The sequence below is a fragment of the Harpegnathos saltator genome, unplaced genomic scaffold (assembly GCF_003227715.2).
Source record: "Harpegnathos saltator strain DR-91 unplaced genomic scaffold, Hsal_v8.6 scaffold215, whole genome shotgun sequence".
In the NCBI taxonomy this organism is placed as follows: Eukaryota; Metazoa; Arthropoda; class Insecta; order Hymenoptera; family Formicidae; genus Harpegnathos; species Harpegnathos saltator.
The window spans coordinates 258,755-277,438 of NW_020230001.1; the positions used below are offsets into that span (position 1 = coordinate 258,755).

The window sequence follows — 18,684 nt, forward strand, 5'->3', positions numbered from 1 at the left end:
GGAAAGGACGCCATCTGCATCTATTTTGAGAGGGAAACTACGATGCTACATCCACTTTCAGGTCTCGGTGGTAAAATCTGCATGTGGTGGAAGTCCGTGCTACATCCATTTTCAGGCGGTTTATGTCCGTGCTGCAATCACCATCTCTTGCCATCTCTATACCAGACTATGCCCGGAGGTCTAAAAAGAGCGGGTAAGGGGAGGGGGGAGGAGCAGGAAAAATAACAGTACGTATTAAATATTAAATCTTCGAATACATATTGCCGTATCAAAGTCTCCTCTATAATAAACGATTTGACATGTCTGGAGACGCATGATGTATCGATCCCTTCGTCCTGCTTCTCAATTCAGCATTCCGTCCGCTCCGGACATTCGCTCGTGGCACTGACGGTGGCCGTCGGTGAGCATTCGATCCGCTCGGACGAGCACGTGTTAATTAACGCGACGAGACTCCGATTATAAATATCTCGCGAGTCGACGAAATATTTGAACTTTTAAAAAAAACATCAAAGAAAATCACGTTGATGTTGTCATGGGTGAAATCTCACCCTGGTATATATTTTTTTATTTTCGAAATAAAAAAGCCAAACGAATGCAATTAAATGTTATTTATCATCATTGAATATTAAATGAAAAGTAGAAGAGTTATTGTCCGCAGCGGATAATCTCCCTGTATAAAATATCGAACTGAAACATATTAAAAAGTATTGACATTTTGAATATTGACATCTGAATTCTGCTTTCTAATCCGAAGAAAAGGACTAAAAAGTATTAGTTCTCATTAAATTTCACCCCTCTAAATGTGAGATGGCAGTGGTGAATGCTTCACATTAAAAATGATTCAATTCATTTCAAATATGCTTTGTATTCAATTGCAATCGATAATTTTCAAATACAAACTTTCATATTGAAAAGTATTCACTTCTTCTCCTAATTGTTTTCGGATTCAGAGGCATACAAGATTTTCACGTTCTATTCCCCGTCGCATTGAAAAGTATTGGCCCGTGATCCAATCTGAGATTTCCGCAAAGCAGAATTCACGACAAAATCTCGTGAATGCGAAACAATACTTTTAAATACGACATTTTATACAGGACATTTAATGAGAACGAGACAAAATTCGCATGGGATGAAATTCCTCTCTTTAACGCTACCATGATCTTTAATTATTCTCCGAAAACGGCGTCACAGCAACTTTGACACTCTGTACAATTAGTTGCTAACACATTTTCTAATCGTACACATTCCTCTTTAATTAACATAAAGCTAACAAATGTCCGATTCTTTGACAGAGTAATTTTCTTTATTTTCAGTAATCAATAAATAGAGTGCATCAATGTCGCGTACAGTTGAAAGACTAGCATTCCCTTCGTCGTTTCGGAACCTTCGAGAAAAGAAGAGACGCCCAAGGGCAAGTCTCTCTTGTTTCAACCGCCGCCGAGGCCCGCAATATTTACATCGCGCCGATTGTTGATCGGCTCGCGAGCGATGACACTTTTTGCCCTTCGTATTATAATACTCGCGCACCTCGTGTATTCGACCTCATTCTATCAACAGCAGCCGTGCGCGACGCGCTCGTCACTTCCGTCTCGTGTAATTGAAAGAAATGTATCTCGTCGGTCCTCGAGATACTCAATCGGCATCGCGTTGATTAACCACACGGTCGAATCGCGAGTACAGACATTAGAAGCGTGAGCGAGTGAAATCCGGAGGACTCCAGCAGCCGGGAAGCAGGATACCGACAGCAATACGTTACGTTTCCAGGTATGTGAAATAATTTATTATGTGGGAGGTCTTCGATAACGAGAGCGGACGTTTAACGAATTTTCCGGGAATAAGAAGTCGGAATTTCGCGCTCGGCATTCACAATCCGTTATCATCCGACTAGTAATCATGACTTTATGAATCTGCAATTAAAGTAAAAAAGTCTAATACTATTTTTTCTCTCGACGAATAGTTAGCGAGATATCGTAAGTTAAATGTTGAAAAAGTTATCAAGTTTCCCTTAAATATCTCAAAAAATATTAAGCAAATAAAAAATGTTTCAGACAAAAGTTGTTCAAATTAGTTAGTAAAAAAGGTGATATAATAAAAGATTGGGATTTTTATTTAAGAAAATTGATGATTAGTGAATATCTCGAAAGTGGCGTCATCTATAAACAAAATGCTATCGCTGTCTTATGTCTTTCTTCAAGCTAAACAACTTTTGTCTGAAACATTTTTCGATTTAACGCAGTGTTTTTGAGATATTTGAGTGGGTCCTTTAAAATGGGACACCCCGTATATATTGAGAGTCTCCTGGAAAGTTTTTATTTAATGACGGCAGAAGCGAAAGATCGTATGCCAAGAATTGTTTTTGTTATATAGATATATTCCAGAGGATGATATTTGTGATCGATCTAACAAATTATAAGATACTTTGGACACACTTTCCTCTTGTTGTGACAATCAATAATTTCCCATAAAAATTCTGTAACAATAATCATGAGAGATAATATATTCAACTCAACATTTGTATAAATTTCACTAATTATTTACAGTGAATGATTATCATACAGCAAAAGAAAAGTGTTCAGAACATTTTACAAATTTGTAAAATCGATCATGAGTGTCGTTTTATGAAAATCTCTTATTTTAACGTACATGAAAAAAAAAAGATTAATATACTATTGTTTTCAGTTGTGACATCAAACAAGAATAGTCACAGAAAGTTCCCAAGATCTGTAATATTTCAAAGAATGAAATAATATCTTAAAAAGACGCCGTTTTATTGACTCAATAGAACGTCAATAACATGTCACTTTGCTATTTGGAATAATACAAATCTTAAAGACTTGCGGTAACTATTCTTGAATTAATAAGACTCTAAGTTTAGAATATGAAATTAAGTCATTATAAAGCTAAATCGTGGTGATTAAATATAATTGGTGATTAAATATGAGAATTAGAGAAATATACAAAGTGTCCTATAATTATAACATACCAACTTCATAGGGGCGTAGAGCTAAGCGAGAGGAACGAAAAAGTGCTCTTCCATTTAGCGATATCTTGTATAATTTTTTAATAATAACCGCAATTTGAAATGTTGCTACAACATTGCAGATATAATAATGCAAAATATTGTTCTTACAATATCTCTGCAATATTGCACTGCAATATGCAATGTTGCAACATTGCAGCAATATTGCTGCAATTGTCTGTGCTGGTTATAAGTATTTTATATTTTTTATATTATAAATTATACATTGTAAGTCCGAAAAGACGCTCAACTGATGCTTGTAGTTAAGAGACCATGCCTATAAAAGCCGCGGCTAGACGCGGGCGCGTATTCAGAAAGAAAAAATCAAATCGTTAGGACGGTAGCGTCGAAGAGCCAAAAGGTTCATTCTAAGAACGGTCGTGTTTCACAGTTCAACCTAGAATATTTCAATCGGAAATCCTCACCGACAAAGCAAAACCAGAAAAAGGAGGTAAGGAAATAATTATTCTCGGGCCTTCTGATATCGATTACACAACATTTATTAAATTTCATTTGAAGCTGCAAGTAAATTCAAGTGAGCCTCTTCTTAACTATTCTTCCTTTTGTTAACCACATTCAGGCGAAAAAAAAATCCGTTATAGATATAGTATGAAGAATTCATAATATATATATCTGAAAGTAAAAATAATTCATCTACCGACTTATATTAATAATAATAATAATAATAACGATAAATCCAAAAAACCAAATTTTAACCAGCCTTTAGAGACAATAAATCTAAATATTCCTCCTTTAAACATTCAATATCTCAAAAATAGCTAAAAGCGCATCAAATTCGTGGCTGAATTATAAATCTAACTCGATGCATACTCTATGGCTTGTCTAAGACGTAACAACTCACACTATCTTCGATGCATAAATTCCGATGACCAATAGGAGAGCTCATTTCCTAGGAATTTTAATACGGAGTTAACTTTTCGTTATTGAACGAACTGTCATAAGAAATCTGAATGTCCGTTATTTTTCTCGACTTCTGAACCAGTGCAATAAATTGAAGCGAAACAAATATATTTTTTCTCATTCTAATTTACATTGCATTGGTGTGCGCTAGTTCAGAAGTTCTTCGAAAAAGAACGCATCCTGAGTTACGCGTTGCTGAACCCGCCATTACGATTTTAGTTGAAAATTTTAAATAACATCTCGTTAATGCAAAATATTCTATGGAACCAAATACGGGGCATCATGGTGTGGCAAGTCTGCCCTGTTCGACGCATAGACCTATAAAAGAACTGTGAGCGGCGTAGCGTGCAGTTCGGACGACGATACTTTGTCGACATTGCCTTAACGTACGTTATTCGATGCGGCAGGAGGTGGAAAGAGAGAGAGGAAGAGAGCTGGTGTGTGTACGCGACGAATAATCGTTTTCCCGAGGACACACGTCTCTAATACTTGTCCGGTATCAAAGCAGTCATGAAGTACATTTTGGTGACCGGTGGAGTGATCAGTGGCGTTGGCAAGGGTGTCATCGCCAGCTCTTTCGGCACTATTCTCAAGCACTGCAATATCCATGTGACGTCCATCAAAATCGACCCCTATATTAACATAGACGCCGGTACCTTTTCGCCTTACGAGCACGGTGAGTAGCCGACGTTCACATGTGATCATTTCAAACATTTCTCGTCGATTCGGAATACTTTACGAGAGGAAAGCACGAGAACGCCACGGCCGGATTGGGCATGAGGGAAGAAAAGTATAGCCCCATGACGTTTGCATGAGGGAAAAGAAAAGACCATCCAAAGTTCATACGGCATACTTTCTTTGAAAAATTCAGTTTTTCGTGCGAATTGAATTGTCGCATTTGCGACAGATTCGATTTCTGTGCTGTCGATATATGAAAAAGTGGACACTACGTCGATCGCAATAATAATACTCTCGTCCTGTCACCTGAGTTTGGGCCCGAGGAATTTGTAGTTTCAAAGCTTTATTTTCTATCCCTTGATAAACGTCCTGTGACAATTCCTTGAAACAAACGTAGATTAGATCTTCCATACTCTTTTCAAATTGATATGCAGGAATGTCACTTGTTTTTCGTTATCAACCATGAAAGAAAGAAAGAAAACTAAAAAACGCGTCGTTTAAGTAAGACAATATGATTTCGTCGTAAAATTGGACGAATATGATTTAATTCGATAGCCTGATAGATCTGCGCTTTATGGCGGTAAAATTGCCAGCCACGTGCTCGTGCACCGCCATTTTAGCGCTTATTTACTTGCGGTTCTTCCGGTTCGATACATGTATGTAGAAGTATCAATGTTATCCATTGATGATTGTCGACTACGCTCGCTTTGGATATTCATTGTGAAAGAATTATTCTGTTTTCCTCTTCGACATTTATTTTAATTAATGACGAAGATTGAATGAAATGATGCTGTTAGTGTAAAAATGTTTAAAGTTAATAGCCTGTACTCAGAGAGAAAATATCAAAATGACATAAAAATGACCGAATCATGATGAAAATATGAGTTTTCCTTATCATGTCATCATGATTTTCTGTTCTGCCTGGGTATAATTCCATCGATGCATATAAATGCTTGTTCTATACATAATATTTAAAACAAATTGGTTTTTTTCAGCTATACTTTCTGCATTTTAAAATAAGAAATATATATTTAGGAAATGCAGGAAGCATAATGTAAATATAATATTTTTGTAATTATTATGAAACATAATAATTGTAGAATTTTCTACACATATACACATACACATATGCATATATGCATATTGGTAGTATTAGCAAATATAATTGAAGTTTTAAGTAACAAATTCATCTAATACACTTTTTCTATAAGATCATGATTGAGTATAATAATATAGATGGAATTTAATACATCCAAAACAGTTAACAATATTATTTACTGTAACTGTTAAATGATAACCATAATAATTACTGGTAATGCATTATTTGTTCAATTTTGCATTTATCACTTATTAAATATGATCTGTAATATGTATTCTGCTTTTTGTTTTCTATTCTTTATCTTTTTCTGGCTTGAGACACAAGTTTAATTCAAAAAGAAAGAAGACAAAAAGTGAAGAACACATCGTAGAAAAAGCTTTATCTACGATGCAACATCCATGTTTGATATCCAATGAAACATTAAGCTCCCATTGTTTCGAGAAGATAAACATGTGGAGCTATTCGTAGAAAGAAAACACACTCATGTTACTGTCTTTGTACGGACTTCTGCATATACTTTTACATTCCATGATAATATGTTCCAATGAAAAATGTTTTTGTATGGTATAACAGGAGAAGTTTATGTACTTGATGATGGTGGAGAAGTAGATCTTGATCTGGGCAATTATGAGCGTTTTTTGGACATTACTCTCCATAGTGACAATAACATAACCACAGGAAAAATTTATCAACATGTTATTACCAAAGAAAGACGTGGGGATTACTTAGGAAAAACAGTACAAGGTACAAAATGTACCTATAATATTGTTTAAAAAATGTATACGTTGTATAAATTAATTAAATAGTTTTTTTTTTCCAAAGTGGTGCCTCACATCACTGATGCTATTCAAGAATGGGTAGGAAGAGTTGCAAATCAGTCTGTAACAGAAGATGGAACTATACCAGAAGTATATTGTTAATATAAATAAAAAATGTTTTAATATAAATATAGTTTTAATATAGTTTTAATATAGTAATATAGTTTTAATATAGTTAATATAAATAAAAAATTTTTGATCATATATTATTAAATAATGTGTTTTATGTGGAAGAAAAAAGGCTGATATTTATTTTTTGATTTTTAATTAAAAATTTTAGAAAACTTTAAAGACATCTTTCATAAATAGAAACTGAACACAAATGGACACATACATATAGGATCTCTCCTTTATTATTTTCCACATAACATACATAAAAAAAGAATAAAGGAAATAATTTTTTTTACTAATGATCTTTTTTCTATTATCTGTATATATTTATAAATATATAATTCTTTACAGGTTTGCATAGTGGAATTAGGAGGCACAATAGGTGATATAGAAGGAATGCCGTTTGTAGAAGCATTTAGACAATTTCAGTTTAGAGTAAAAAAAGAGAACTTCTGTGTTGCTCATGTATCATTGGTGCCTCAGGTAAAAGCATCCTTATTTAAATATTGCTTTTCAGCTTAAATTAGCTGTTAAAATGCTATAATTAATTTCAACAGAAAATCTCTACAATAAATCTTTCCAATAGGATAACTCTAAAAATATTTTTGATATATGTCCATCAAAAATTTTACTCAGTTTAGTAAATACTATATCCTGCAAGTCGTAAATCCTCTTTCTTAACATTTTATGCTTATTCGAGTATAAATATTTTTCAGCCAAAATCGACTGGTGAGCCTAAAACAAAACCAACACAATCTAGCGTGAGAGAATTACGTGGATTGGGTTTGTCTCCTGACCTCATAGTTTGTAGATCAGAAATGCCTATTGGCGACTCTGCCAAAGAAAAGATCTCTAACTTTTGCCATGTAGCTCCAGAACAGGTAATTGCTTGAAAAATATTTTCTTTATCTAACACGGATAATTACCAGAGAGATATCTTTGAACAAACAGACATTTAAAATGTCAATTATACAATACTTGTATAATCGTCACAAATATATTTTCGTACATATGGAAGAAATGTAAAGTGCAAAATTAATTACTTTTTTTATTGACCAGGTCATAACTGTACACGACTTGACGTCCATATACCGAGTGCCGCTTCTTATGGAACATCAAGGTGTCATAGAATTTTTGAATGATCGATTACAATTAAATATTGGAGTTCCACGTCCGCGTTGCTTTATGCGAAAATGGCGAGACTTAGCGGAACGCGTAGATCGTCTGCGCAAAGATGTTAACATCGCTCTGGTTGGTAAATATACAAAACTCGAAGACTCTTATGCGTCTGTTACGAAGGCATTGCAACATGCTGCCATTGAAGCCGGATATAAATTGAACTTGACGGTAAGATGTCGTATTTGTTTGAAATATGATTATGTACATGCTGCATGATCGTATTTTGTAATAGTATGATTATTGTAGTTTATAGAGGCTGCTAATCTAGAACAGGCTACAAAAACAGATGATCCTGTTTTATATCATGAAGCTTGGCAACAGCTTTGCAGAAGCAAGTAAGTATTTTAGTACAATATTTTTCTACATTCTGATTTATGTACATACGCGATTACTAGTTATACATAATTATAAATCATGTCATATATTTCGTAATAAAAATTATAAGAGTTAAATTGAATTAAATTATATAAAATTAACCCTTTGCGGTCGGAGCCGCCCGACGAGCGAGCGTCGCTGTGGACGAGAGGTATTGGTGCGCGTAGTAAAGAAAATGTACACGTTGAACGTTTGCGTTATAAAAACTAAAGCTTTATTTAAATATGAATAAACTTTTTGACAAAATCGAACAAAATTAGAAACAAACAAATTGGAAACAAACAACAAAAACAAATTTGGTTATGTTTATATATGACTCGTTTTGTATTCGTGCATGGTGTGGTATCGTTCGAAACAGTCACCTATGTGCAAGGCCGGTTTAACCGAACAAGTAGCACAATAATACCTCGACTCTCTTCTTCCACCTTTGATTTTCTGATTGGAACATACCACACAGTCTTTACTTCTTCCAGCATCATCTCGCTGAATAATATGTAAAAGGCCGTTCAGCTTTTCTGCTGCTTGGTCATCATCTCACGTCGTGAGTTTACATTATATGGAAGATAATACTTCATCGCTAAAGATCTCAAATTTCTTTCAAAGGAAACTTGACTCTTTAGTCTACTATACCCATGCGTTTGTTATCGTTCAGAAAGATAGACGTACGCGAGCCGCTTCATAATACGCAGCTGTAAACTCAATTGGGCGGCTATATGTCGACATGCGTCCGCAACGGTAAAAAGGCTTGGTCGGCTATTTTCCGACACTCGACTGCAAAGGGTTAACTCAATAAAAATTAATATATTACAAGTTAAATTATACATTTAATTAACAAGTGAAACTAGGATTATAAATTATATTAAATATTTATCATGTGCTTCTTGCTAGCGGTGTCATTGTGCCAGGTGGTTTTGGAAAGAGAGGGATGGAGGGGAAGATGGAAGCATGCAAGTGGTGTAGAACGAACGATAAGCCATTTCTTGGTATCTGCTTGGGTCTACAAGCGGCAGTTATTGAATTTGCTCGAAACGTATTGCACCTCGAGATGGCGAACACAATGGAAATCGATCAGAACACCAGTCATCCTTTAGTGATAGACATGCCAGAGCACAATCCCGGACAAATGGGAGGAACAATGAGACTTGGTAAAAGACAAACCCAATTTGTCAACAATAACTCTATCCTGAGTAAGTAATAGAGTCCGTCAATCGACATAAGTCGTGCACATTCTCTTAAATTGATATTTTTAAGTATCGATTTTCCTACAGAGAAATTGTATGAAAATAAAGAAGTTATAGAAGAAAGGCATAGGCATAGATATGAAATAAATCCGGAATATATCGCTGATTTAGAAGCAGCTGGTTTAAAATTCGTCGGTAAGTTACATTTCATTTTATTCAAACATTTTACTGAATAGTAATAAGAGAATAATGTCCTAGATATTATTTATGTATTATATGATAATGCTAATTAAGAACGTGATGAGTGTTCTTATACTTGCAGGCCGCGACGATCAACATATACGAATGGAAATTGCCGAATTAGAAGGACATAGTTACTATATAGCCACGCAATTTCATCCAGAGTATTTATCGAGGCCATTAAAACCATCACCACCATTCCTTGGCTTAATTTTAGCTAGTGTTGGTAAACTAAAGTATTACTTAGCACGGGGATGCAAATTTTCACCTCGTCAACTAAGCGATAACGAGTCAGGTAAGAGAAAGAGACCAATGAACATTTAGTATATGTAAGAAAATGTAATTGTTATATTTTTTTGAAATGTATGGAAACATGCATATTTTTGATAAACGGAAATTGACAATTTACATGAAAATACCGTTTACTATATATTTGTGATATGGTTTGCTGCAGATGATGAGTATGTGCTCGAAGGAATGACAAAGTTACATTTGTCAAATGGTGTAAGTAGAAGTGGTAGCAGTACATCAGGCGTCAATGACTAGAATCGATACAGTTCTTAAATTTTTATTAGCAATTTTTAATAAGATCTATAGCAGACTAGTCTCTCATTTATACATGGTTGTTTGACGCTACTCATACGTTCGTTCGTGTGCTAGAGATTATTAAAATGATTAAAGGAATCCTATATACTTGTTTTCCAGACAGTTTAAATATTTTTCATTGCAGTTCGATGCGCTATTGATAGTTCAATAAGAGAATTAAAGATCAATCAAAGACAAATTTTTTAATTTCTGTATTCCAAGTAACATAGAGAAAGAATTGTTTTAAAATAAAGTATCACCTGCATCTATTTGCTAATTTCCTTTAATCAACATCATTATAATAACCGTTGTTGAATGTAAAATCGCATAGGATTTTTATGTTTAATGATTCCTGCAGATTGTAGGCATCTGCAGACGAACGGATATATGAAAATTAGATCAAACACTTATATTAATGTTTTAACGATAGTAAAAAGAGAAAACAATATATATACTTAGTTTCAACACGATTTGAACATTTTTTCGATTAATTTAGAACAGCTTGTAGTGCAATAAAAGAAGAATAAGTTTAGAAATTAAAAACGTTTTTTTTTTTTTTAAAGATCACCGATATCGAAAAAAATAGTATTCAAACCGTTTGGAAATTAAGTATATGTCAAAAGTATACTTGTATCTCATTAATGTATCTTTGAATTGAAATATACATATACATACATGTGTGTGTGTGTGTGTGCGTGTGCGTGTGCGTGCGTGCGTGCGTGCGTGCGTGCGTGTGTGTGTGTGTGTGTGTGTGCGTGCGTGCGTGCGTGCGTGTGCGTGTGTGTGTGTGTGTGTGTATGAATGTATGTATGTAAAGAGAGAGAGAGAACGATTGATATTGCACAGATGCATAGTTGATATCAATTGTATAATGAGAGCTATACTTGTGACAGTTATTATTTATGAGAGATTTTATAGTTGAATGGAAAGTTAATGAAAACTTGTATTTCCGGAAAACTAATCTTTTTTAAAAAAGTTTTATAACGTACAAATAGATAGTATATCTATATTATTTTATAACAATAAAGATTTTAATTTTTTATCTCTAAAGTGAATAGTATCCATAATTTTTTGTTTTATGATTTTAAAGATTTTAGTCATTTTAAAGATAAGTTTAAAGATTTTACGAATTTCTTGTCTAAATTAAATATTCAAATAGTTTCGAACATTTGAATATTGTTTACATGATAATATTTTTATCAAATAATGATACATTATATAATGTGATTTAAAATATGTATCGGTTGAACTTCGTTAACTACTGTAAGTTTTATATCTTGTAATAATTAACCTTTAAGATAATCAAATTATTTTATAATAAATTAGATTACTACAAGTTTCTTCTATATGTATGTAATACATCAAAAAACCACATTCATCTCCAGTCATTAATGGCAAAAGGAATTTAATAAAAAATTAGATTTGTCTTTTGCCGATTAGAGAATAAGAGATTACAATTGTGAAACTTTAAAGACATTTTTGTAATCATAAAATGAAATATATTATTATATATATATATATATATATAAGTCGATTTTTCAATTATCCTCTTTTATCAAATTTATTGCAAAATGTCATGTAGTATGTAGTTTCTTGAATTTTGTTTATTCATAATTATAAAAAGTTATTAACTTTATGTGAACTTAAAATTATATTACATAGTTATATAAATACATAAAATAGCGCCACTCACAAATTTTTCTTGCACGATTAGACACAAAGTAAATGATTGGTTGGATCTAGTAATTTACCAAATAAAACTTTGCACCAATTGGTTATGTCCAATTGTGTTGCGTTAATTGGGAGCTCCCCGATATCATCCATTATTATATATAAGGCCGTGTTCCGTTTTACGCATATGCGTGCATTTATATATAGTTCATGTTACGTATACTGTAGAAAATGCGCGCATAATGCGTGAAACGGAACGCAGTAAAGTATGCCTTTCTACGTAGTCAGATTTCTATGACAATAGTTTCGATCTTTTACAAAGTATTCCCGCCAAATGTGGCTTCCCTGAACTGGATGTTTTGGTTACTGACAGATTTATATTACAATAACTAGAAAAGAAACGTCAACTGATATTATAGGGTGGTGACTTTTTTGCAACATTTATAAAAAAAAATTGTCAAAAATATATCATAAACGACAACAATGGTAAAGTTATAATATTCTACATATAGATATTAGATATTGGATTATTGTTGTTACTGATCATTACGAATTTGATGTAATATTCATATAATTTTAAAGATTTCTTTACATATATCATTACAAAACAAATATATATTTCTCTTGCATATATATATTGTAAAAGAAATATTTATATTTATCAACATAACAATATATATTTATAGTTATATAAGAAAAATGATCAACTTTGTGTAATATTTGATTTTTGTTATGCAAACTGTAAGAGTGAACAAAACTCTCCCATACATTCTGAACGAAACACAGAGGCAATGACTTCTCCTGCACCTGATATAGATGAACCGTTCGAAAATGAATCTGATTTACTTGATGGAGAAAATGAGCACAATAATGAGGAAGAAGAAGAAGGAGAAGAATTATTTGGAGATAATATGGAAGCGTAAGGATTTAATATTCCTCTATACATACATATATTCTCTCCAATAAATAAATAAATATATACATATATGTGTGTATGTATGTGTGTGTAGAAATTACAACTTATAAATAATATATAAAAATATTTATTTTATTTAAATATTCAGTGATTGTTAATTAAGCAAATATTAAAAAATAATGAGCATCATTTAAAACTACTTTGCATAGGCTAAAAATGCTTTAACAATATTTTATGATTCCATCCAAGGAAAGTAGAGTAAAGTTCAGGGATTTTTAACAATATTTTATTTCAATAGTGATTATCGACCTATGTCAGCATTGGACAGATATGATCCTAATCTTCTTGATGATGAAGAATATTCAGACATATCTCAAGGAGAACGTGTAGCTGCTGAAACTGAAATGCGAAAAAGAGATCGTGCAGCGGGTATTATAAGGGACGACCGTGATTTACTCTATGGTAATTTTTTATTATGTTTTGTTCAAACAAAAGAATTTTATTTGAAAGTATTAAAATTGAATTAATTTTTATATAATATGTTTATAATCATAGAGTATATCTAACAAATAAACTTTTAGATGAAACTGATGAAGAGGATGTACAGGCGCGCAAGCGACGTATGGCTGAAAAAGCTGCTGCTGGTATAATAGAAGATGCAGAGGTAACAACTTTTTTCATGAAATCTTGTGCATAAGTATATTGTAACAAGTTAATAATGGATTTTTGTTATATCAGATGATAGAATCTATTGAAAACTTAGAGGATACAAAAGGACATTCAGTAAAAGAATGGGTCATGATGCTGGGACCACGAACGGAAATTTCAAATCGCTTTAAGAGTTTTTTACGTACTCATACGAATTCGAAAGGACAGTACATGTATAAAGAACGTATTCGTCATATGTGTGAAAGTAATCAGGTACAGTATTGAATTTAAATATCACATAATCCTGATGGGAAAACTTTAACTTTAAATATGATTTTCGTTCGTTTATTTTATTTATGATACTTTAGAATCGGAATCGTTAGTATAATTTTATAATATGGAAATGTATCAAATGTACAATTTGTACTTATATGTATATTTATATACAAGGGATTTCTTGTTTTTTCTGAAAATGAAACAAACATTCTCGTTTCAAAACAACGTAACTTCTGATCTTGATTTGATGTTTCAACATCTCATAAGACTTATGTTTGTTTTAACAGTCCAGTTTTGTAGTGGAATTTCCTATTCTTGCCAGTAAGGAACATGTTTTGGCCTATTTCTTACCAGAGGCACCATTCCAAATGCTTGAAATATTTGACGAAGTAGCAAAGGAGCTGGTATTAACAATTTTTCCTAGTTATGAGAGAGTCACGTCGGAGATTCATGTAAGAATATCCGAGTTGCCGTTAATAGAGGAATTACGAACATTCAGGTAAGATTTCGTATTTAACTCGATAGTACTGTGATTCCACTTATTTAATATAAATTTATTTAATTTTAATTTAGGAATACACACACACACACATATACACGCCTAATATACAATACATAATAATGTAATTTTTATTTTAATGTAATAGAAAACTTCACCTAAATCAATTGGTCCGGACTCTTGGAGTCGTCACGGCTACGACTGGAGTGCTGCCGCAATTATCAGTGGTAAAATATGATTGTACGAAGTGCGGCTACATTCTTGGACCATTCGTTCAATCCCAAAACACGGAAGTCAAGCCAGGCTCATGTCCCGAGTGTCAGAGCATTGGTCCGTTCATGGTGAGTCGGAATCGACTTCAAACGAATCGATTTTTTGTGCATATCGTCGCTTTACTCAAATTTTTTTACATAATATAGTAGAAAAAGATGATAAAAAATGGCAATTCTTACCATCTTTTTCTATTGCATTATTTGATTTTAGTCAAAGAACCTTAGTCAATTTTTTGAAGCTATGTTTTTATTTTCTGAATCTCTGTCATCTTATAAAAATTATATTTTCACACATATACGTAAACGCATCGTTTTCCAGATCAATATGGAGCAAACGATATACAGGAATTACCAGAAAATCACGATACAGGAATCTCCAGGTAGAACACCAGCTGGCAGAATACCCCGCAGTAAGGACTGTATTCTGTTATCCGATCTCTGCGATCGTTGCAAACCAGGAGATGAAATAGACGTCACCGCTATTTACACCAATAATTATGACGGCTCTTTGAACACCGAACAAGTAAGATGCAAGCACGCGTTATAGTACATTAAATAATTATGACTTTTTGATACTAATTTGTCACATTAAATAATTATGACTTTTTGATACTAACTTGTCACATTAAATAATTATATTTTTATTCTCAGACATACAAACAGCAGCTGGCAAAAGTTGTAATTTATCGTATCTTATTTTGCATGACAGGGCTTCCCGGTATTCTCCACAGTATTGTTAGCCAATCACTTATTCGTCAAGGATTCGAAGGAGATCGTGAATTCGCTGACAGAGGAAGACATCTCGAGTATACTCGCTTTGAGCAAGGACCAACGCATTGCCGATCGCCTAGTTGCAAGCATCGCACCTTCGATTTACAGTCACGAAAACATTAAGAGAGCCTTGGCGCTCTCGATATTCGGCGGCGAACCGAAAAATCCTGGTACCATTTCTTCAAATTATATTATTAATTTATGCATCCTTTTTCTCTTTCTCTTCATTCGCGTCTGTAATACCGAATACTGACGTATAGGTAATAAGCATAAAGTTCGAGGCGACATCAATGTTCTGCTGTGTGGCGATCCTGGCACCGCCAAATCGCAATTCTTGAAATACGTGGAAAAAGTGGCACCCAGAGTAGTCTTTACCACTGGTCAGGGGGCTTCGGCCGTCGGTCTGACCGCTTACGTGAGAAGATCGCCCACTACCAGAGAGTGGACCTTAGAAGCTGGAGCTTTGGTCCTTGCCGATCATGGAATATGTCTCATCGATGAATTTGACAAAGTATAATTCACATATAACTTAATATAAGAAAGTGATTTATTTATTTATTTGTTATTGTATGGACAATATTCCTTTAAAAGAAGACAATCGTGCAAATATTATAGGCGATTCAGTTATTATCATCGCTAATTATAGTTAATTATAACTATTATTATTAATTATTAATTATTAATGCTAATAATAAATGATTAATAATAGTATTATTACTGGATAATTGTTTCAATCATTGTTATTTTAGTAGAAATGACAGCTTTTTTATGTTAACACACTTTTTTATATGCATGTAATATTAATATTTATATCTATATATAATTTACATCATGACTAATTCTAACGAGAATACTTTTGCCGTCATAGGCGCGTTACAATTTCCATCTTTTTCCAGATGAACGATCAAGACAGAACGTCCATCCATGAAGCAATGGAGCAGCAAAGTATTTCTATTTCCAAGGCCGGTATCGTCACATCTCTCCACGCCAGATGCGCAGTGATAGCGGCGTCTAATCCTATCGGCGGTCGATACGACCCTAGCATGACCTTTTCAGAAAATGTACGAACCTGTGGAACGGTTTAATCTCCGAGCGTTTTCTCAAAATTGTCACGTACGAAATTAGCAAACCGACATATTGGAAGAAATAATCAATATTATCGGAGATTATAACATTAAAAAATTATAATTACATAAACGTGCAATAGTGCAGTACACATGTACGTAAATATCACGTTATGTTATGCAGGTGGACCTGTCGGAACCGATTCTCTCGCGATTTGACGTGCTGTGCATAGTCAAGGACGAGATCGACCCCATGCACGATCGTCATCTGGCCAAATTCGTTGTCAATTCGCACATCAAGCATCACCCCACGAGCACGGAGAGAACACAAGCCGTAGAACTGGACCCCGTCACGCAGAGTTTGTGCATTCCGCAAGACCTTCTCAAAAAATATATTGTTTACGCTAAACAGAACATCCATCCCAAGCTGACTAGCATTGATCAAGACAAAGTAGCAAAGTTGTATAGTCAATTGAGACAAGAAAGCTTAGTAAGTCTCTTTAGAGTCTCTCAATGAATAAATTGAACATTTTTCAAAGAAAACACACGATAAAAAATACTAATATCATCATTAATCTTTTTAATTCCGACGTATTTTTAAAGATATATCTTTGAAAATAAGAATGCTTTTTGATTAATCTATATCGTTTAATAGAGCACTTTTAGAACACTTTTATTTCTTATACTTTTTAAAAATTTTTCTCACTGATACCATTTTCAAATGAAATTTTTAAAACATGTGCTTCTCTATCTGATATCTCTCTATCAAAATGTATCTATTAAATTTCCAAACTGTTATTTTATCATAGGCGACCGGAAGTTTGCCGATCACTGTTCGCCACATAGAGAGCATTATTCGCATGGCAGAGGCTAGCGCGAAAATGCATTTGAGAGATCATGTACAAGAGAGCGACATGAATCTCGCCATCAGGATGATTCTTGATAGTTTCGTCGAAACACAGAAATATTCCGTAATGAAATCCATGCGCCAGGTACTTTGCACCACTTCTATATTCTCTCGTTTGCGTAGTTTTATATCGCGACATCGATTCATCTTCGAATGTGTGCGTTACAGACGTTCCAGAAGTACCTATCGTACAAAAAAGATCACAGCGAACTCTTGTATTATATACTACGGCAAATCACATTGGACACTCTGGCGTTTCAGAAGGCTTTGCACGGTGGACGTATTGCAACTGTTGAAATTTCAGAAAAGGATCTATTGGAGCGGGTAATAAAGTCAATCATGTTAAATTCGTATAAAAATTATATAAAATATGACGTAATATTACTATTTTACAAGTTGTCTCCAAATAATTTAAATTGAAAGAATGTTTATTTTTAATAATTCCAACGCGTAAAGTTTGTACAATTTTTGTTCGTCTCTCTTAAGTCTATATAAAAAATAGAATTCGTTTTTCTATCGTATTTCATGTAATGTATAATATGCGTACCGTATCGCGTTATTAATGATATATTTAATGTTCTCAGGCCAAGCAAATCGACATACACGATCTGCATCCATTTTACGAGAGTGACATATTTAAAACGAACAACTTCGTTTATGAGCCAAGACGAAAAGTAATAGTACAGACTCTGCCCGAAGGTATTGAGGATTGATCTGAGGAAAGCGACATTATATTTTTGTACATGTATTTTGTATATGTATTTAAATCTTGTAACAAAATAGTATATATGACTTTTTTATCCAGCAATGTAAAACTTTTATATCGTTCAAGTGCCTGACAAAATAAGAATTAACGTACTATATCAACCGCGTATTATTATTATACAATTATAGTATAAGAGTCAAGAAATTTAGGAACAAATTAATATATAGAACACCAAAGTACATCCAAATGACTAACGCGAAATCGATTTCTGTAAACATATTAAGATTCACGCCTAAATATATAATTTATTTAAGTTAAAATGGAAACTCGCTTTAACTTGTAAAAAGTGTTTCCAACTAATTCATTAAATATTCTTGTTTATTTTTGTCAATACATGTTCCTAAATTTTTTGAATCTTAGGTCATTTATATAATTCTGACAATAAACCTGTCATTAAATATATTAAATTATATTCCTGACAAAGAGCAGCTATATCAATACTATCATAAGTACGGTGTGCATACAATAGTAGCAAAAATAATCGTCATATATTTAAACATTAACTTTATACATTAATCGATGATAGATTTTTGTATCATGCTCAATATCCAAAATTATAAAATTTTTACGAAAAATAATACTAATGCACTTGATAGAACTCATGCAGTATTCTCTTGCAATATATCAATGATAAAAATAATTTTATGTAAAGTATATATATATATATATGCAATGTATGTCATCATAT

General features: G+C 33.2%; 2 protein-coding genes across 2 annotated transcripts; both read left to right on the forward strand.

The window, feature by feature from the left end:
* The first annotated feature begins 4,225 nt into the window (after nt 1-4,225).
* On the forward strand, nt 4,226-10,760 carry Ctps (CTP synthase). The gene is made up of 11 exons (XM_011136852.3): nt 4,226-4,616; nt 6,291-6,461; nt 6,540-6,625; nt 6,998-7,129; nt 7,363-7,527; nt 7,706-7,993; nt 8,072-8,160; nt 9,089-9,387; nt 9,469-9,576; nt 9,704-9,916; nt 10,076-10,760. The coding sequence occupies exons 1-11, from the start codon at nt 4,451-4,453 to the stop codon at nt 10,165-10,167; spliced, it is 1,809 nt and encodes a 602-aa protein (XP_011135154.1). The 5' UTR covers nt 4,226-4,450; the 3' UTR covers nt 10,168-10,760.
* A 1,430-nt stretch (nt 10,761-12,190) lies between these two features.
* Mcm2 (DNA replication licensing factor Mcm2) lies at nt 12,191-18,630 on the forward strand. Its single transcript, XM_011136854.3, has 15 exons — nt 12,191-12,363; nt 12,624-12,796; nt 13,092-13,255; nt 13,375-13,457; nt 13,532-13,714; nt 14,005-14,216; nt 14,365-14,557; nt 14,808-15,011; nt 15,198-15,429; nt 15,520-15,770; nt 16,156-16,320; nt 16,508-16,813; nt 17,133-17,315; nt 17,399-17,554; nt 17,815-18,630. Exons 1-15 carry the CDS (start codon nt 12,361-12,363, stop codon nt 17,941-17,943), a joined length of 2,637 nt encoding a protein of 878 aa, XP_011135156.1. The 5' UTR covers nt 12,191-12,360; the 3' UTR covers nt 17,944-18,630.
* Nucleotides 18,631-18,684: the final 54 nt, after the last annotated feature.